The sequence below is a fragment of the Acomys russatus genome, chromosome 19, assembly GCF_903995435.1.
Source record: "Acomys russatus chromosome 19, mAcoRus1.1, whole genome shotgun sequence".
In the NCBI taxonomy this organism is placed as follows: domain Eukaryota; kingdom Metazoa; phylum Chordata; class Mammalia; order Rodentia; family Muridae; genus Acomys; species Acomys russatus.
The window spans coordinates 14,428,892-14,450,354 of NC_067155.1; the positions used below are offsets into that span (position 1 = coordinate 14,428,892).

Sequence of the window (21,463 nt, forward strand, 5' to 3'; positions counted from 1 at the left end):
TGGCTCTCCAACTGATGCACATCCCACCCCCGCCGCACCTGTACGGCTCCACCCCCCTTCCCGTGTGAGTTCTCGCGAGGTTCTGCAAGGGGGGGGGGTGCCTGCCTTGTGAAGCCCGTCCCACCACACCCCACACTTGTAAGGCTTCTCTCTGCTGTGTAATAGCCAGTGGATGGTGAGGTCCCAGCTGCGGCAAAGCCCGCCCCCAGAGGGGCACACTTCCACCACAAGGCCACCCCTGGTAGGACCATCCCCCAGGGGCCAAGCGTTCAAACACATGAGCCTATGAACCACCCCTATTCAAGCTACAACCGCCACTTCTCTCTCGTGCCCTGCGCATCTGTTAGCTGTGCGGAGCTCAAGGTCTGGCCGAAGACATTTTCACGTCTCAGCCAGTCTCGGAGCTGCTCCTTTGAAGCAGCAGTGTGTGTGACCTGTTGACTTCTTTCATGTCTGCAGCCAGGATCAGCAGGGGGTCTCCCCTGGTCAAATTCCATTTTTATGAATTTGGATGGCATCCAGTGTTTGTTTTCTGCTGTTGAGACAGAATCACCACCTCTCCCCTGGTGCAACGCATACACGTCCTGTCTTCCATTCTGATATGAGACATTAATATACACGGGCTGATTTAGTTCAGCAGTTTCCCCTCACAATCCAATGTTTCTCAACAACTATTATTTTTACTCAATACTTTTATTAACATTTTTAAAAATTAGTCCCATAATTGCCATAACTCCCAAGAAATGTCTAATTATAGAATCAGTTTTTTACAACTTAAAGCAGTTGCCCATTGAAATCCCGAATGTGTCCATGGTATGGTGCACAGGTTTGAATTTTTCAAACTATGAAATGAAATCTAAGAGCCTGGCGTGGTGGCGCACGCCTCTAATCCCAGCACTCAGGAGGCAGAGGCAGGAGGATCTCTGTGAGTTCGAGGCCAGCCTGGTCTACAAGTGAGTCCAGGAGAGCCAAGGCTACACAGAGAAACCTTGTCTCAAAAAAAAAAAAAAAAAAGAAAGAAAATCTATCCATTTGCCAAATTTGATTTCTTTGATTACTTTCTGGGTCCTCACTGCAAATAACAGGGTTTGGTTATGTAAGGAACAAGTAGAACATTTTCTTATTTCTTTGGCTTGTCAGCAGAAAAACCTTTTTTTTAAAGCCGGGCGTGGTGGCACACGCCTTTAATCCCAGCACTCGGGAGGCAGAGGCAGGCGGATCGCTGTGAGTTCGAGGCCAGCCTGGTCTACAAGTGAGTCCAGGACAGCCAAGGCTACACAGAGAAACCCTGTCTTGAAAACAACAACAACAAAAATCCCCAACAAACAAAAAGAGCACTACCTGCTCTTCCAAAGGACCTGGGCTCAATTCCCAGCACCTACATGGCATCTCACAACTGTCTGTAACTCCAAGATCTGACACCCTCACACCAATGCGCATAAATTAAAATTAAATACAAACAAACAAAGAGTATCCACTCTAAAATACTATCTTCCCTTTGCACGCATCCAGTAGAATGAGTTAAGGGCACAATAGCCAAAGTCCAATCTCCTGTGAAGTCTCCTGAAGCCTCTGGGTTTTGGGGGAACTTTCAACAATCAACAGAAGGGAGCCTACTTGACTTCGGAACACACCTAGCAATTCCCTGCCGTGTGGAGCCTCTGGTGGTTGACAAGACACGATTTTTGTACAAAGCCCTTGTAGCAGATGCTGCAGACGAAGGGCTTCTCCCCGGTGTGGGTGCTCTGGTGTGCATGGTAGGACGAGGCCTGACGGAAGCCCTTCCCACACCGCTGACACGTGTAGGGTCTCTCTCCCGTGTGGATTCTCTTGTGAGTAGTAAGTGTCGAGCTCCACCTGAACTCCTTCCCACACTCCTCACACTTGTAGGGCTTCTCCCCAGTGTGAACTATCAGATGGACTTGGAGACTGTACCTCCATCCAAAGGCTTTCCCACACGTGTCACACTTGTAGGGCTTCTCCCCCGTGTGCACCCTCTGGTGGGACAGGAGTTGTGCGGCCTGAATGAACTGCTTTGGGCATGCTGTGCATTTGAACGGCTTCTCTCCCGCGTGGCCTTTCTGATGAGTCTGCAGAGTTTTGTCGTCCGCGAAGCCTTTCCCGCACTCCTTGCATGTGAAGGGTTTCTGTCCAGCGTGGACTCTCTGGTGATTGTGAAGATTCACGCTCCAGGTGAAGCCTTTCCCACACACGTCGCACCTGTACGACTTTTCCCCAGCGTGCATGCTCTGGTGCTTTTGAAAACTTAAGCTCCAACTGAAGCATTTCCCACAGACACTGCAGCAAAATGGCTTCTTTGCTGTGTGGACCCTCTGGTGCTTTCGCAGACTTGTGACTGCGGTGAAACCCTTCCCACACTCTCCGCATTTATGTGGCCTCTCTCCTGTGTGCACCCACTGGTGGTGGGTGAGGTTGAAATTTGTGCTGAAGCGCCTTCCACACTGGTCACACTTGTGTGGTTTCTCCGCAGTGTGGACTCTCTGGTGGTTGTAAAGCCCCGAGTAACAGCTGAAGCCTTTGCCGCAGCCTCCGCACTTGTACGGCTTCTCCCCCGTGTGGGTTCTCCGGTGGACCTGGAGGTATTGGCATGCTCTGAAGCCCTTCCCACACACCTCACACTCGTAAGGCTTCTCTCCGGTGTGCACTCGGCGGTGGATTTTGAGGTTGGAGCTGCGGCTGAAGCCTTTCCCGCAGCTGTCACACCAGAAGGACTTCTCCCCCGTGTGCACTCTCCGGTGAGCCTGGAAGGTTGATCTGTAAGAGAAACCCTTGCCACAGTCCTGACACCAGTAGCGCTTTTTTCCTGGATGAGTGGGGACACTGGAGCTACGCCTAGTGTCCCTGTGTGTGCTAGGTACAGGGGACTCCTTTCCTAAGCTGACCCGCTGATGGCGTTCCAGACCGCGGCTGTCGGTTACAGTTTCCTGGCCCTGGCTGCACTGGGAGGCCTTCCTTTCTGTGCCCACACGATGTCCGGTGAGGGGTGAGGTGGAAAAGATGACTTTACCACAGTCACCTCTGCTTTGGGCTTTGTCTCTTTTATGTAGCACATTATTATTATTTTGGGACATGCAAGTCAGAACGTCAACACCCGGAGCCAACAAATGTGGCTTGCTTGTCACTGGAGGCTGCGGACACTGTTTCTGATGGTTCTGTCTCTTGCCAAGATGCGTTTTACTCCGAGAACTCTGAGCTCTCCCAGAGAGAAATTCCCGACTTTCAGTATTGCTGGAAGGGTCTCTTGTGCGACTCTCAGGACAGCCATCACCCTCAGAGGCCTGGGGAGTCTCTTCTGCTCCCGTGTGGGAGGAGGGATGGCACTGCTCCAGGAAGTGAGGACCCTTTCCTTGAGTGTTTATTTCAGCTTCTCGAGTTCTGGCCAGTCTGATGACGGCATGTCTTGTCATTTGCCAGCATGGAGGCCGCCGCAGCGAAACTGACCTAAATCCTGTTTTGTGAAGAGTCTCCATCTTGTCTGGACTCTGGCTTCCTGAAGGAAGAGAGAACAGAGGTGACATGAGGAAGGATAGGGGACACTGAGGGCCTGAATGCTCATTTTTCTTTCTGGAAATATTAAGTAGAGAAGAGCATCACAGATGAATGTCTGAGAGCAGTGAGGAACAAAGATCTACACAGAGAGCGTACACAAGAAGAGCATGGTGGGAAATCTGCACTGAGAGCACGAGTGAAGACCCACGGTCGCCTTTGGCCCCTGCTCAGTGCCTGCCCCGAGGCCCCTGCGTAACCGCACAGAGAACGGGAAGGGAACAGCTCTCGGCGTCTGGGCGTGTTTCCTTGAGGGATGGTGTGAGCTGAGGTACACATGGAGCTGACTCCTTGAGACTGAAAGGAGCAGAGAAAACCAGACCCGCCTGGTTCTAACCTGCCTGGCAGGTGACACAAAGGCTGATGTGGTTCACCCGATTCCGAGCCAAGGTGACAGAGTGTACATGGGAAAGTGCGAGGAGCACTGGAGCCTGGCGGGACAAGGCAAGGCGTACGGGGGTTCCAGGAAACAGCCAAGGCCCAGAAGCCAACGCCCAGCTTGAGGCTGGCACTGTGTTTAAGAGCACACGCGTGTAGGCACAGGCTGGAATAACTGCAGCACACAAGTTCGCTTGGAAACTACAGGAAGAGAAGTAAACAGTCTAGAAGGCAAGGCTTAAAACCCGCCTGCTGAAAAAACAAAACAAAACAAAACAAAACAAAAACCCCGCCTGCTGGGTAAGGAAGGGCTTCTCTGGGGAAGAGGCAGACTGCAAGGGCAGAAGCCAGTGGGCTTCCTTAAAATTCCTGCTCTGCAGACTAAGACTGCCCGGCTCACTGAAAAACCGAGGGAAGGGGCTCAAAACGCCAAGGGAGGCCTCAGCTGCCAACTTAACGCAGCAGATGTCCTGAAGGAATAACAAAGCTGGCAACACTATCCGACAGGTCCCCCAAGGAAATGAGAAAATCCCCCAAGAGTGAACTATTAGGACCGGAAGCACTGAAGGGGAAGCGAACAACTTCTGAAGCTAAAAACAGTAAGAAATTAAGTAGACGATCCAATGATCTTGGGTTGTGGCTCGGTAGCTTCCATGACACACTGAGAAAGGTTAATGTCAGTGGGAGAAAGAGGTAGAGGAACGGGGCTTCTGGGAAGAAGGATGTTCTTTTGAGAAACAGGAAATGCACTCTGTGGATAGACGTCTCTGCAGCTGTACAAGCGCCACAGGCTGTATGGAGCCCTTGCTCACAGTGTGCAAACACTTGGGATATTGGTGTATGTCACCACAGGCTGTATGGAGCCCTTACTCACAGTGTGCAAACACTTGGGATATTGGTGTATGTCACCACAGTCAAAACTAAATATGTGGTAGCAGATCTGGTGGTGCTCAGACACAAGCAGAGGCAAGTGCAGAATGTGCAGAGCGAGTTGGAGACACATGTAAAGCTGCCCCTCAGAGCACGGCCTGCGAGGACTCCTGAGCAGACAAATGCAGAGGGAAAGAAAGAGAGAGGGAGGGGGGAGAGACAAGAGATAGAGAGACAATGCCGGGCGTGGTGGCGCACGCCTTTAATGCCAGCACTCTGGAGGCAGAGGCAGGTGGATCTTTGTGAGGCCAGCCTGGTCTACAACGTTCTGCGTCCAGAACGGTCAAGGCTACACAGAGAAACTCTGTCTCAAAAAACCAAAAAAAAAAAAAGAGAGAGACAGAAAGACAGACAGACATGGGGTACCTGTCAGACACAGTGGATGAAGCCCATCACCCTAGGGATTGGGAAGCTGAGGCAGGAGGATCACAAACTGCTGGGCAATCCCGGCCTACACTGCAAGACTTCACCACAAAACAAATAACTGGAAACAACTTGATTTTACTGAGTGAAAACGGAGGCCAACGGTCTGATGTGTAAGCAGAGCGATGAGACGCGGCAGCCGTCGGGGGAGGAAGCACCCCACACAGGCGCAGAAGCTGCTCTTACCTGTCTGGGTCAAGGGACACAAGAAATCGGCTGTGCAAACTCCCTGCAGCTAAGGAGAGCCTCTGAGGTGAGGCGTGTGGCAGGGGTGTCCCTGCACGGAGGACCAGGGAGGCCACTGTGTGACGGTGAAGCCTAGATTCTCTCGGAGACCACAAGGCGTGTCCACGCCCACGTCAGAGGCGTGGGATACCTGGCACGAAGAGGTGCAAACAGGAAGTGTCATATGCCACAGACTGAAGGGAGCTGCAGACCTGAGACCCGCTCTGCCGCCAGAGTGGTGCGTGGAGATTGGAGTTTTTGCTCCTGGATTTTGCTCGTGTTTTGGTTCAGCGTTTGCTCACTGTGTTCCCCTTCCTCCCTTTCAGAATGGTAGAGTCTGTGCCACTGCACGTTGTGTTGTGTCATCTGCCTTTTAATTTTCATTTTACAGAAGGTTACAGTTAAGAGACTGTGCGAGTCTGAGGACAGACTGAACTCTGGAGACAGGGTTGAGACTGGGATACACTACTGGGACTTTTTGTGGTGGGATTGAAATTATTTTGCATTCTGATCTGGCTATAGCCTGTGGGGAGCAGGGAATATGGTGGTTTGAATAGGTATAGCCCTGCCCCCCACCCCCAGACTCATGTGTCATAGGGAGTGGTGAGGCTTGACAGGGATCAGGAGGTGTGGCCTTGTTGGAGGAAGTGTGTCCCTATGGGTGGCCTTTGGAGTTTCAAATACTCAAGCCAGGCCCAGTGTCTCTCTCTTCCTGCTGCCTGCAGATGAGGATTAGACCGGCTCAGAGGTTAAGAGCATGGGCTGCTCTTCCAAAGGTCCTGAGTTCAATTCCCAGCAACCACATGGTGGCTCACAGCCATCTATAATGAGATCCTCTGGCGTGCAGGTGTACACGCAGGCAGAACACTGTATATGTAATAAATAAATACATCTTTAAAAAAATATTAAAAAAAAAAAAAAAAGACCTCTCTGTGACCATGTCTGCTGCATGCTGCCGTGTTCCTACCATGATGATAATGGACTAAACCTCAGAAATAGTCAACAAGCACCAATCAAATGATTTCCTTCATAAAAGTTGCCATGGTCAAGATTAAGACACATATATGCACACACACACACATACACACACACACACACACACGTGCACACACACTCATAAATAATGGTTCACAAATAACCCTACCTAAGACCCAGGACTTTGAGAACCATCTAGAACACACATGTATGTGTAAAACACAAAGTAAGTAAACCAAAAGGGAAAGCAGTGGCGTGTAATCAGGACACATGTGAATGTCTGACATTGCCAAGGGGCGCAAGTGCCATCCTCACCCACGGACAGAAGGTTGTTGAAGGTGTCTGTCATCACGTCATGGTACAGCTTCCTCTGGGCAGCATCCAGCAGCCCCAGCTCCTCCTCACTGAAGACCACGGCCACGTCCATGAACGTCACCGCCTCCTGTGACAGCAAACACAGGCCACCTCAGTTTCACACCCAATGTCACTACGACCTGAGCAACTGTTTACACAGCACCTATTGTCTTAGGAACGAAGACAACTGCTAGGATGAAACACCATGACCAAAGGGCTCCAAGTTCCTGTCCTGATTTCCTTCAGTGAAGCACAGCAACGCAGAGGTGTAAACCAAATCAACTCTTCCCTCCCCAGCTTGCTTTTTGGCCATGGTGTTTGTTGCGTCAAAGAAACCCAAACACAGGCAGGCTTTAATCTTAGCACTCCGCAGGCAGAGGTGGCAATCCTTTTTTCCAGAATTTCTCTCTCTTTATCCCACCTATCTCCTTTGCCCTGCCCAGGTGAGATGGCTTTTTATTAAACAAAAGGTCAGTCACACATAGAAGTAGTAATTAACATCAAAATATATCAGATCATCCCCCAACAAGCGCACATGCACGCAGAGGCTGGAGGATATCCTCTGGTGTCTTTCCTCAGGAGTTGGCCACATTTTATTGTTTTTGAGTCAGGGTCTCTCAGTGGCCTGGAACTTGCCCAGTAGGCTAGGATGGCTGTCAGTGAACACCCGGGATCTGCCTGTCTCCACAGAGTCCTGGAAACAGGAGACTCTGCTTCAACAAGGTAGAAGAAAGACCGACTCCCAAAAGCTGACCTCTGACATCTACATGCATGCCTTGTCATGCCATAACCAACCCCCTCACACAACAGTAATATAAAATCTTACAACAAAGAAGAAGAAGGAGGAGGAGGAGAAACAAGCCCACTGGAGCATGGAGAACTCACACTTATTTCAAAAATAAAGTAAGTCAAACTGTGGAGGAAAATGATGCTACTTTTTGTTTGTTTGTTTTTTGTTTTTTTGAGACATTGTTTCTCCCTGTAGCCTTGGCTGTCCTGGACTCACTTTGTAGACCAAGCTGGCCTCGAACTCCCAGCGATCCACCTGCCTCTGCCTCCCAGGAGCTCGGATTGAAGGCATGCGCCATCACTCCTGGTCCATGATGTCACTTTTAACATGTAAGTAAACTTAAGGTTTTTTTTTTTTTAATGTATGCCACGTGTCAGTGTGTACATGTGTGTGCAGGTGCCCTGGGAGGCCGGAAGAGGGCCCCAGAACCTCCGGATTTACACTTAAAGGCATTTGCAGCTATCAGGTGTGGGCACTAGGGACCAAAATAACCCAGTGTTTTCAACGAACGATCCATCGGTCTCTCCGTTCCCACTTTCTCTATTTCCAAATCTATTTATCCTTTTACACTTTCACATGTGCAATATACTTGGAGCACATGTTCCCCTCACACTGTCACGCAGTTCAGTGTGGCTCAGCTGCACAGTGCTTGCCCAGCATGCAGGGTCCTGTTTTCAGTCCCTAGCACTGGGGGGAGTGGGGGAAGCCACCGACTTACCTGTGACTTGGTCATTGCTCTCTTCTTCTCTTTGACACAAGGCAGGGCTCTGGGAAGCAAGCTGGGGGGAGGAAGGGCTTCATGAGAGCATGGCTAGGACAGTCAGTCCACATGGCTGCCTCAGCCTTCCCATCAGCCCCAAACGCTGGCATTCCAAGTCTGTGTGCCCAGACCTGGTTTTTCTACCCACTTCCTGTTAACCGGGAGTGTCAGCCTGCAGGTTACCAAGCTGTCCTTGCCTCAGCTCAATCACAGCAGTGGGTTAGGAAAGCCCACGTTCTACACCTATTTCCATTTCTAAGAGTTCAAGGCACCATCATTACCTTTACAAAGCTGCCTGTTGTGGGCGGCTTCCCAGAGAAACAAATCTTTAAGAACCCCAGAACTCTGTGAGGAACACTGTCACGACTGACCCCACTTTTAGAAATAGTCTGTTCAATGTAACGGCTTCCTTTTTTGTTTGTTTGTTTTTCGAGACAGGGTTTCTCTGTGTAGCCTTGGCTGTCCTGGACTCGGTTTGTAGACCAGGCTGGCCTCCAACTCACAGCGATCCGCCTGTCTCTGCCTCCAGAGTGCTGAGATCAAAGGCGTGTGCCACCACGCCCAGCCCCACGTGACAGCTGTCTTACATAATTGTTTACTTAGGAGTGAAAGCCCCCCTTCCCTGTGTCTCTCCCTCTAAAATGTTTCCTAGTAAACACTGCTCACCTGCAGAATCCTCCTCCACAGTCTCTTTTCCAACCTGCATGAAGATAATGAGCAATAAAAACCTAAATCCTCTCTAAAAAAGGGGAGTTTGTCCCTGAGAGATGGCTCAGAGGGTAAAGGTGACTGCCGCCCAGCCTGACCGCCTGAGTTCGAGTCTCTGGACACCACGGGAGGGAAGGAGAGACCCGAAATCGTCTTCTCACCTCCTCCTTACACAAGCTGTGGCACGCCCACCTCTCTAAGTAAATAAACAAATGAAAAAAAAGAAAAAACCTAGAGTTTGGTCCGGCGTGGTGGCGCACGCCTTTAATCCCAGCACTCGGGAGGCAGAGGCAGGTGGATGCCTGTGAGTTTGAGGCCAGCCTGGTCTACAGAGTGAGTCCAAGACAACCAAGCCGAGGATACACTGAGAAACTCTGTCTCGAAAAACTAAAATAAGCCCCACCCCCCACCAAAACCAGCGCTGCACACCACTTAAGGCGTCAGGGCACCGGCCTCCGTCCCCACAGCTCCTCTCCAGGCTCCGTGGGAAGCCAGACTCTCCCGGGGGCTCCACAAGCAGCTGAGATGGTCCAGGAATCCCGGGCAGCGCCGCCTCAGGCAGAGCCCAGCAGAGAGGACCCGGCCGCCGCCCCCGCCGCCCCGCTTCTCCCCGGGCCGCAGACTCGGTCCCCGAGGGGAGACACCGGGAGCACGAGCGCGCACGAAAGGCCACGGAATGCTTCAGTTCCTCTCACCTCACCATGAACCATTCCTCACAGTCGCAATTCGCGGGAGCGGAAGTGACATCAGCCACCGCTGGCGCCGGAACTACAATTCCCAGAATGCCTCAGCGGAAGCGCCTAGCTCTGATACTTTTCCGGGACTACATTCCCCAGAAAGCTAAGGTGTCGCTAAGTCTGAGCAGTTTTAACCAGCATGAAAGTCAGTAAAATTCGCCTTTTGGGAGCTCGCTCTCCCGGGTTGCTTTTCCATTTGTTCGTTTGAAGTGCCATGAAAGCCAACTATGCATACTTTGGTGTTGGTTTTGGTTTTTGTTTTTTTTTTCCGAAACAGTTTGTCTGTGTAGCCCTGGCTGTCCTGGAACTTATTCTGCAGACCAGGCTGGCCTTGAACTCACAGAGATCCGCCTGCCTCTGCCTCCCGAGTGCTGGGATTAAATGCGTGCGCCACCAGCTGTGGTTCGGTAAATATTTTTCAGTTTAAACATTGTGGTTTGAATGAATTGAGTAATTTTTTTTTATCATGCTGGCTGCCAGTTCGTTTGTTTTTCTCTTCCATCGCAAACATAGTTGAGCCCACTTAGTGTTTAAACCATATGTATACATATATATAATTGTAATGTTTAGCTCTGTTATTTCCATCTAAAGGTACTGGCCTTTCATCCACAGCTAACAGAGATTTATTCTGTTCCTAAAACTTAGATTTTAAATTAGAACCTGCCTAAAGCCAGTAGAAATCAAGGAAGAATATTTTTTTCTTTTTAGATTTACTTTTCCTGCAGCCTTCAGAGGCCAGAAAAGGGCATAAAACCCGGAACTGGACTTACAGGTGGTTGTGATCCACTCTGTATGGTCACTAGGAACCCAGCCTGGGTCCTCTGCAAGAGCTCTTAACCAATGAGCCTCCTCTCCAGTCCCAAGAATTTTCTTTCAAGATGATGCTGGCCTTGAACCCAGGGCCTTTCAAACGTTAAACACATGCTCTACTGCTGAGCTAAGCCCCCAGACCATCAGTCCTAAGTAAGGATTCTGTTTTTGTCCTGGGCCTGGTGGCGCGCGCCTTTAATCCCAGCACTTGGAAGGCAGAGGCAGGTGGATCTTTGTGAGTTCAAGGCCAGCCTGGTCTGCAGACGATTACCTTGTATGCCCTTCTTGGACCTGCATTCACTCATCCAATGGCGTCACTTACCACAGACTCTGCAGTCCCCTGAAAGGGTTCTTTTTGGAGAAAACATTGTAGCCAGAAATGGCTTGTTCTTTTCTCTGGCAGACAGTATTGTATTTATCACAGTTACTGCACTGGACACTTTGAGATCTGACTATGTAAGTACAAATGTCAAACACAGCCGGAGGCAGAGGCAGGCGGGTCGCTGTGAGTTCGAGGCCAGCCTGGTCTACAAAGACAGTTCCAGGACAGCCAAGGCTACACAGAGAAACCTTGTCTCAAAAAACCAACCAACCAACCAAACAAATGCCAAACACATTCCAGGCTGGGATGAGGCTGTCAGGGAGGCTACAGATGACTTTGCTGATTCAGCAAAGCCTGTTCGTGGTTTGTTTGTTTGTTTTTTGCTTTGAATCATTAATGATCTCTGCTGTGTGAGAACCATAACTCATGAGAACCCTCCATTACCATAGGTTACTTTGTGTTGCCTTAGGGGTTAATACACTCAGAACAAATATAAACTTAAAAAAATGGTTAACCACTGTACGTGGGATAGATGTCTCAGCGGTTAAGAGGGTATTCCTCAGATTACAGAGCACCCAAGGTTGGTTCTCAGCACCCACACTGGGACAGCTCACAGCCACATATAACTTTAGTTGCAGGTGATCTAGTGCCCTCTGGATCTTTCTGAAGCAACTGTATGTACACACACACACACAAAGACAGACAGACAGACAGATAGAGACAGAGACAGAGGGGAGGATAATAAATCATAACAAATATTAAAGCTAGTAAACAAAGTAATTGTGTTTTGTATACAAAGCTCTCTCAAGGCTAGAAAGATAGTTCACCAGGACTAAGTTCCCAGCATCTACTTGATGGCTCAAAACTGTTTAAAAAAAAAACAAAAACAAAAACCAAAAAAAATTCCAGTCCCAGAAGATCCACCACCCTCTTCTGCCCTCCATGGGCACCTCATGCACACAGTGCACAGACATATTGTTGAAGGCCGGATCGATCCAGGGCTTCCTCAGAGGCCCTCATGAAAGGACGAAAGAAACCCAGTCCTGTGTCCTTACTCTGGTGCCAAATTGGCAAGGCAGGTCTGGGTCTGTTTTCTGGGCCTCCAAGGAGTTAAGGGTTTAGTTCCTGGGAACCTGGCTCTTCCCCCTGAAGAGACTGGAATTACAAATTCCAAGGTGCAATGCTCTTGAGATACCACGTTCCCCTTGTGCTGAGATACCAGAAGAACTAAAATTGGATTTCAGGGTAACTGGGACAAAGGTTAAGAAATAGGCTTACAGTTGAGCTGGGTGTGGTGTGCTGTGATCCCAACACTCGGGAGGCAGAGGCTGGCGGATCACTGTGAGTTCAAGACCAGCCTGGTCTGCAAAGTGAGTCCAGGACAGCTAAGACCCTGTCTCGAAAAAAAAAAAAAAAAAAAAGAAAAGAAATAGGCCCACAAGAGATAATCTGGCCAGCTGCAAAGAGCAGCCCCCACCAGAGATAACATTACCTAGTGACTGACTCAAAGGGTCCCACCAGAGATAGAGTTGATAAGAGACCCAGTTTCATGGCCACAACCGACCCATGGGTCGGTTAAGCTATGGGTGATCTTGGTGCCCTTTTCTGCTTAAAAGACATTGAGAGGGGGGCTGGAGAGATGGCTCAGTGGTTAGGAGCGCCGCCTGCCCTTCCAAAGGTCCTGAGTTCAATTTCCAGCAACCACATGGTGGCTCAAAACCATCTGTAATGTGATATGGCGCCCTCTTCTGGCGTGGAGGTGTACACGCAAGCAGAGCACTGTATACGTAATAATAAATCTTTAACAAAACAAAACAAAACAAAACAGCGGGGTGTGGTGGTGCATGCCTTTAATCCCAGCACTTGGGAGGCAGAGGCAGGTGGATCACTGTGGGTTTGAGGCCAGCCTGGTCTACAAAGTGAGTCCAGGACAGCTAAGGCTACACAGAGAAACCCTGCCTCAACCCCCCCCCCCCAAAAAAAAAAAAAAAAAAAAAAGAATTACATTAGTGTCCAGTCCTTTGTATTTGGGAACTGTGTAACCACTACTCTACCATCTATCTAACCGTGGTGAGTTCAGAGTGCTGTACTTAAATCACTTTCTATCATAGCTTGCATTTATCACCCTGAAAATATCTACGTAGAACTAAAAATATCATTTAAAAACATCTTCTTAACTCATACACCACTTAAAGCTTAGCTGTGAGACTCTAACTCTCTAGTCTTCAACCCCATCAGAGACTTGAGAAGGAATAAATATTACCTGAGTATGTAGGCAGTGCAAACAGCTTCCAAAACTATAGAAATGACAGAGACGGCTGGCTGCCTGGACACCTACCTAAATTTTCTCTCTAACGCTAGAGAATCCATCTTCACCCTTCAGGCCCAGTGTATGACAGAATTATTTTTTAATTCATTTCTTATTTTTTAAAAAATATTTATTATGTATACAATGCTCTGCCTGCGTGTACCCCTGCAGCCCAGAAGAGGGCGTCATATCACATTATAGATGGCTGTGAGCCACCATGTGGTTGCTGGGAATTGAACTCAGGACCTCTGGAAGTGCAGTCAGTGCTCTTAACTGCTGAGCCATCTCTCCAGGCCCAGATTTATTTATTTATTAATTATTTCTTTTTTAAACAGGAATTATGAAGGACTTGCCTAGTTTGACCTCTCAAAGCTTAGTAGTTGACTTCTCTGTGTGTAGTCTATCCAGCATTTTGTCTGCAGTTGAAGCCAGGGCTGTTTCTTGTCCTGCAGCTAGCTTGCCAGTTTTGAAGCAAACTCCAAATGAAGGCTCTTTGATGATCATCATTTTCTTTGAAGATGGGTGGGGGTGCTACCAGGAGCTGACATGTCTCACTGCCAGAACAGCCTTTTATTAATAAAATGCCATATTCTGTGGATCTCATAGGTTCTTTTTTTTTTTGGTTTTTTTTTTTTTTGGTTTTTTCGAGACAGGGTTTCTCTGTGTAGTCTTGGCCATCCTGGACTCACTTTGTAGACCAGGCTGGCCTTGAACTCACAGCAATCCGCCTGCCTCTGCCTCCCGAGTGCTGGGATTAAAGGCGTGCGCCACCACGCCCGGCTTCTCATAGGTTCTTAAAGACCAACTATCTATCTATAGTATATCCGAACAGGCAAACATTGTTTCTAGCTATTTACTATCTGTTCGACTTTGAAAACATCTTTCTGTAATTAACTAGGTGAGTTTCTAACACGGCCATGAGTCAGACTATTAACTTGCATTTCTTAATTATCCTAAGCAGTCTGTAGTAGCAGCTTTCAAGGACTAGAACTTCACATTATATTTTTAAACAAACTGCATAGGTTCATTACCTTAAGAACTGAATTGACAGTATTGTATCAATAAATGAAGATCTAAGGCTGGAGAGATGGCTCAGTGGTTAAGAGCACTGGCTGCCCTTCCAGAGGTTCTGAGTTCAATTCCCAGCAACCACGTGGTGGCTGACAAGCATCTGTAATGAAATCTGATTTGGTCTACTGGCATACATGAAAACAGAGCACTATTATGCATAAAATAAATAAATAAATATTAAGCAATAAATGATCTATACCAATGTAAGATTTCTGGCTAGTAATAGCTCTATAGTTTAAGACTAGATTCAATGGTGGCGCATGCCTTTAATCCCAGCACTCAGGAGGCAGAGGGAGGCGGATCTTTGTGAGTTCGAGGCCAGCCTGGTCTACAAAGTGAGTCCAGGACATCCAAGGCCACACAGAGAAACCCTGTCTTGAAAAATCAAAACAAAAGCAAAATCTATCTGTAACATTTGCTGTGCTGTGAAACAGTGCAGGCATAAATTAAGTGTTTTGGAATAGTCTTTATGGAACAGTCTGAGAGGGTGGGCCAGCTGGGGTCATCTGGGGTCAGCAGCTTTCTTTGAAGCTGTCCCGGACTTAAGTTTTGATCAAACAGTTATTAAGGCAGTCTGAGGTTGGATCAAGTAGGCTGCTGGAGTAAGCATGTCCCTGTGTCTCAGAGTCCTCCAGGACGGATCCTGTCAGGGCCACGTCAACTTCACAGGTGCCCAGGCCTCTTCTTCTGTAAACGTGAACTTTCATATTCAGTGTCCGTCTTTGCATTAACACAGGCATGCAGTGTGCGCTGCGCACAGATCAGCTAAGCAGGGCTCTGCTCTTCGTATGAGCAGGTGAAGGGCACCTGTCTTCCTTTATAAGTTAGTGTGGATTGTATAGCTGTCTTACATTGGGACTGATTGCTGTACAGACACACCACGACCATGGCATAAATGAAACACTTAACTGGGGCTGGCTTGAAGTTTCGGAGGTACAGTCCATTTTCATTATGTCGGGAGGCATGATGCCCACAGGCCGACCTGATGTTAGGTTAAGGAGCTGAGCGTTCTGCAACCTGACGCCCAGGCAGCAGAGGGCACTGTCATCTGCAGGCAGCCAGGAGGCTCTCGTCCACACTAGGCAAAGCCTGAGCACAGGAGACCTCAAAGCCCACCTCCTACAGTGACACGCTTCCTCCAACAAGTCTCCCAAAGCCTCTGAGTTTTGGGGGAGCTTTTATCAATCAGCAGCACGGAGCCCACCCGACAGCAGAACAAACCTAGAGGTTCCCTGCGGTGTGGACCCTCTGGTGGTTGACGAGATGTGATCTCTGACTGAAGCCCTTACAGCAGATACCGCAGATGTAGGGTCTCTCCCCGGTGTGGACCCTCTGGTGCACGTGGAAGTACGAGGCGTGACAGAAGCCCTTCCCGCACTGCTGACACGTGTAGGGTTTCTCTCCCGTGTGGACCCTCCGGTGAGCACGAAGAGCCGGGCTCCACCTGAATCCCTTCCCACACTCCTCACACTTGAACGGCTTCTCCCCCGTGTGCACCCTCTGGTAGCATTTGAGGTCTGTGGCCTTACTGAACCGCTTCTGGCAAGCACTGCATTTGAACGGCTTTTCCCCAGTGTGAACTGTCAGGTGGACTCGGAGAGTGGCTCTGCGGACAAAGGCTTTCCCACACGCCTCACACTTGAACGGCTTCTCCCCCGTGTGCACCCTCTGGTGGGCCTGGAGGTGCGAGGCCTGACTGAACTGTATCTGGCACACGCTGCATCTGAACGGTTTCTCGCCGGTATGGACGCGCTGATGGCTCTTCAGGGTTTTGGCATGACAGAAGCCTTTCCCACACTCCTCGCATTTATAGGGTTTCTCCCCCCCCCCCGTGTGGACGCTCTGGTGACTGTGAAGGCTCACGCTCCAGGTGAAACGCTTCCCACACGTGTCACATCTGTACGGTTTCTCCCCAGAGTGGACTCTCTGGTGGGCTTGAAAATTTGAGCTCAAACTGAAGCGCTTCTCACACACGCCGCAGCAGAATGGCTTCTCTCCTGTGTGGGTCCCCTGGTGTCTTTGGAAGCTTGAGACTGAACTTAAACCCTTCCCACACACTTCACATTTATATGGCTTCTCTCCTGTGTGGACCCGCTGATGGAGGTCAAGTTTGGAACTCAAGCTGAAACCCTTGTCACATTTGTCGCACCTGTACGGCTTCTCCCCAGTGTGGACTCTCTGGTGGGTGCCAAGGCTCGTGCTGGAACGGAAACCTTTGCCACAGTCCCCGCAGCTGTATGGCTTCTCTCCTGTGTGAGTTCTCCCGTGGATCTGGAAGTTCGCCCAAGTCCTGAAGCCCTTCCCACACACCCCGCACTTGTAAGGCTTCTCTCCGGTGTGCACTCGGTGGTGGGTTTTGAGGTTGGAGCTGCAGCTGAAGCCTTTCCCGCAGCTGTCGCACCTGTAGGGCTTCTCCCCCGTGTGCACTCTCCGGTGAGTCTGCAGATTTGAGCTCTGACTGAAACCCTTGCCACACTCAGGACACCAGTAGCGCTTTTTTCCTGGAGGAGCACTTTGTTGAATGGGGACACGGGAGCTATGGCCGCTGTCCTCGTGTGTACTAGGTACAGATGACTTCTCTTTTAAAAAGACTTGCTGATGGAGTTCCAGACTGGGGCTCTCAATGAAGGCTTGCCGGCCCTGGCTGCACTGGGAGGCCTTCCGTTCTGTGTAAACATGATGCTGAGTGAGGGGTGACACAGGATAGATGACTTCACCACAGTCACCATTGCTGTGGGCTTTGTCTCTCTTATGCAGGGTATTGTTATCACGGTGGGAAGTGAAACTCTGAATATCAACACCAGGGGGTAACAGCCCTGGCTTGTTTGTCACTGGAGGCTGCGGACACTGTTTCTGATGATTCTGTCTCTTGCCAAGATGTGTTTTACTCCGAGAACTCTGAGCTCTCCCAGAGAGAAATTCCCGACTTTCAGTAATGCTGGATGGGTCTCTTGTGAGACTCTCAACACAGCCATCACCCTCAGAGGCCTGGGGAGTCTCTTCTGCTCCCGTGTGGCAGGAGGCGTGGCATTGCTCTAGGAAGTGAGGACCCTTTCCTTGAGTGTTTATTTCAGCTTCTGGAGTTCTGGCCAGCTTGATGACGTCATTTGCCAGCATGGAGGCCGCCCCAGTGAAAGGCACCTCAATCCTGCTGCATGAAGAGTCCCCATCTTCTTTGCGCTCTGGCCTCCTGAAGGAATAGAGAACCGAAGGTGATATGAGGACGGTCCGAGTCCTCAGTTCTCTGTGGAAACGTGAACTAGAGGCCAGCATCAAAGATGAACCTATGAGAGCTGTGAGCAGCAAAGATCTACCACAAGGGGAGCAGGCTCTCAAGAGGAAGAAGCTACATTTCACCATGATGGGAAAGTTGGGTGAGCACAGGAGTGAAGGCCAAGGTCACCTTCAGCCTCTGCTGAGTACCTGCCTCGCTGGGCCTGTGTGCAGCTGTGCAGAAGCACCCTTAGGTTGTTGCGGGGAGGGTACCACACAAAAGCAGAAGCGGTGTGTTGGGGGGTCTGGTGGCTGTGCTTAACCTGTCTGGTCAAAAATAGAAGGAAGGAGTTATGTCAACTCCCTGCAGCTAAGGAGAGCCTCTGAGGACGCTTGTGGCAGGGGTGTGTCTGCACTAAGGCCCAGAGAGGCCACTGGGTGAGGCTGCAAAGGTGAAGCCTGGATTGCCTCGGAGACCCTAAGAGATTTGAGATGCCTGAGCTATAGGATGCCTGCCAAGGAAAGCTGCTAACAGGGAGTGGAACCAGCCCAGGAGAGAGACGTGTGCTGCAGTCAACAAAGCTGAGAGGAGTTAGAGACCTGAAAACACTTTGACATGAGACATGGACAGGCAGAGTTTGGAGTTCACTCGTCTGGATTTTGCTCGTGTTTTGGTTCAGCGTTTGCTCACTGTGTTCCCCTTCCTCCCTTTCAGAATGGTAGAGTCTGTGCCACTGTACATTGTGTTGTGTCATCTGCTTTTTAATTTTAATTTTACAGAAGGTTACAGTTAAGAGATTGCACGAGTCTGAGAAGAGACTGAACTCTGGAGACAGGGTTGAGACTGGGATACACTACTGGGACTTTTGTGGTGGGATTGAAATTATTTTGCATTCTGATCTGGCTATAGCCTGTGGGGAGCAGGGAGTGGAATGTGGTGGTTTGAATAGGTATAGCCCTGCCCCCCACCCCAGCCCCGAGACTCATGTGTCTGAGTGCTTGGTCCATAGAGAGTGGTGAGATTTGACAGAAATCAGGCGGTGTGGCCTTGTTGAAGGAAGTGTGTCCCTGTGGGTGGTCTTTGGAGTTCCAAATATTCAAGCCAGGCCCAGTGTCTCAGGATGTAGAACTCTCTGTGACCAAGTCTGCTGCATGCTGCCATGTTCCCACCATGATGATAATGGGCTAAACGTCAGACACAGTGAACAAACCCCAGTTAAATGCTCTCCTTTATAAGAGCTGCCATGGCCATGGAAGACACACACACACACACACACACACACACACACACACACACACACGGAAATGTTTATCATTTTTATTTAAAGCACAGCATGTATGTGTAAAATGAAGTCTTAAAAAATAAAGTGGATGGGCTGGAGAGATGGCTCAGAGGTTAAGAGCACTGGCTGTTCTTCCAGAGGTCCTGAGTTCAACTCCCAGCAACCACGTGGTGGCTCATAACCATCTACAATGTGATCTGGTGCCTTCTTCCAGAGTGCAGGCACACATGCAGGCAGAATACTATATACATAATAAATACATTTAAAAAATAAAAATAAAAATAAAAAAATAAAGTGGAGGCTGGAGAGAAGAATCAGTGATTCAGAGCACTGGCTGCTCCTCCACAGGACCCAGGTCTGGTTTGCAGCACCCGCATGCTGGCTCACAACCATCTGTTACTCCAGTTCCAGGGGATCTGATGCTCTCTTCTCCCCTCTGTGGGAACCACAGATGAATGTGGTGCACAGACATACATGCAAACAAAACACTCAAATACACATAAAATACACAATAAATAAACCTAAAAAGAAAGCAGTGGAGTGTAACCAAGACACCGCATGTGAACTTCTGACATTGCCAAGGGGCACAGGACGCCATCCTCACCCACTGACAGAAGGTTCCTGAAGGTCTCCAGCATCACGTCATGGTACAGCTTCCTCTGGGCAGCATCCAGCAGCCCCAGCTCCTCCTCACTGAAGACCATGGCCACGTCCATGAACGTCACTGCCTCCTGTGACAGCAAACACAGGCCACCTCAGTTTCATACCCAATGTCACCAAGACCTGAGCAAATGTTTACATAGCACCTATTGTCTTAATTAGGGTTTTTACTGCTGGAGCAAAACACCATGACCAAAATGCTCTGAGTTCCTGTCAGTGAGGAACGGCAACGTGGAAGTGGAGACCAAATAAACTCTTTCTTCTAGGCCAGGTGGTGGTGGTGGCACACATCTTTAATCCCAGCACCCAGGGAGGCAGAGGCAGGTGGGTCGCTGTGAGTTCAAGGCCAGCCTGGTCTCCAAAGTGAGTCCAGGACAGCCAGGGCTACACAGAGAAACTCTGTCTCAAAAAAGAAAACTAACTAAATAAAATAAATAAGCTTTTTCTTCCCCAAGCACTTTTGGTCATGATGTTTTGTTGCATCAATAAAAACCCTAAGGTAGGCCGTGGCAGCGCAGGGCTTTAATTCTAGCACTCAGAAGGCAGAGGCAGGAGGATCTGAGTTCGTGGCCTGTCTGGACAACACAGTGAGTTCCAGTACAGCTAAGGCTACACAGAGAACTTCTGTCTTCGGGGGTCATGGGGTGGAGAGGAAGAAAGGAAACCCTAAGACACAGGCCTTCGGAAAGCTTCTGGAACAGACACGCAGCTGCACAGTGCTTGCCCAGCATGCAGGGGTCCTGTTTTCAGTCCCTAGCACTGGGGGGAGTGGGGGAAGCCACCGACTTACCTGTGACTTGGTCATTGCTCTCTTCTTCTCTTTGACACAGGCAGGGCTCTGGGAAGCAAGGTGGGGGAGGAAGGGCGTCATGAGAGCATGGCTAGGACAGTCAGTCCACATGGCTGCCTCAGCCTTCCCATCAGCCCCAAGGGCTGGCATTCCAAGTCTGTGCGCCCAGACCTGGCTTTTCTACCCACTTCCTGTTAACCGGGAGTGTCAGCCTGCAGGTTACCAAGCTGTCCTTGCCTCACTCACTCACAGCAGAGGGTCAGGAAAGCCCACGTTCTGTATTTCTAGAAGCTTCAGTGGTACGGGGCGCCCTCCCCTTCACAAAGCTGCCTGTGGTGATGGGCTTCATAGAAAAACACATATTTAAGAAGCACAGAACTCTTTTATGCACTGCGTCATGACTGACCACCACCCTCAAAAGGGTCTGTTAATTGTGACAGCTATCTTACATATAATTGTTTCCATACATAACAGCAAAATCGCCCCCCCCCCCCGTCTCTCCCTCAAAAAGGTTTAAATCCTAGTAAATCTTGCTCATCTGCAGAAGCCTCCTCCACAAAATCTCTTTTCCCACCTCCATGAAGATAATGACCAATAAAAACCTAAACTCTCTCTCTAAGGAAAGGGGAGTTTGGCCCTGCGAGATGGCTCAGAGGGTAAAGGTGACTGCTGCCCAGCCTGACCGCCTGAGTTCGAGTCTCTGGACACCACGGGATGGAAGGAGAGACCCGATTCCCACAAGCTGTCTTCTCACCTCCTAATTTTTTTTTTTTTTTTTAAAGATTTATTATTATGTATACAGTGCTCTGCCTGCATGTACACTTACAGTCCAGAAGAGGGCATCAAATCACATTATAGATGGTTATGAGCCACCATGTGGTTGCTGGGAAGTGAACTCAGGACCCCTGGAGGAGCAGTCAGTGCTCTTAACCTCTGAGCCATCTCTCACCTCCTCCTTACACAAGCTGTGGCACGCCCCCCCTAAGTAAATAAACAAATGAAAAAAAAATCACATTTAAAAACCAGCGCTGCACACCACTTAAGGCGTCAGGGCACCGGCCTCCGTCTCCACAGCTCCTCTCCAGGCTCCCTGGGAAGCCAGACTCTCCCGGGGGCTCCACAAGCAGCTGAGATGGTCCAGGAATCCCGGGCAGCGCCG

The 21,463-nt window shown here is 49.6% G+C and overlaps 2 protein-coding genes across 2 annotated transcripts in view; both read right to left on the bottom strand.

The window, feature by feature from the left end:
- Positions 1-1,618: 1,618 nt before the first annotated feature.
- LOC127203739 (zinc finger protein 235-like) overlaps positions 1,619-21,463 on the bottom strand; it is a 211,637-nt gene continuing 191,792 nt past the window's right edge. The window contains exons 2-4 of the mRNA XM_051162590.1: positions 8,361-8,421; positions 6,814-6,940; positions 1,619-3,511 (exon numbers count right to left, since the gene is read on the bottom strand). Of these exons, the coding sequence (XP_051018547.1) occupies positions 1,635-3,511; positions 6,814-6,940; positions 8,361-8,375 (2,019 nt within the window). The 5' untranslated portion in view covers positions 8,376-8,421 and the 3' untranslated portion in view covers positions 1,619-1,634. The remainder of the gene's footprint in view (positions 3,512-6,813; positions 6,941-8,360; positions 8,422-21,463) is intronic.
- Positions 15,580-20,349, bottom strand: LOC127203745 (zinc finger protein 235-like). Its single transcript, XM_051162595.1, is given in 5 exon segments — positions 15,580-16,591; positions 16,760-17,462; positions 17,465-17,548; positions 19,459-19,585; positions 20,305-20,349. Coding segments are annotated over 5 exon segments (1,941 nt in total). The 5' UTR covers positions 20,320-20,349.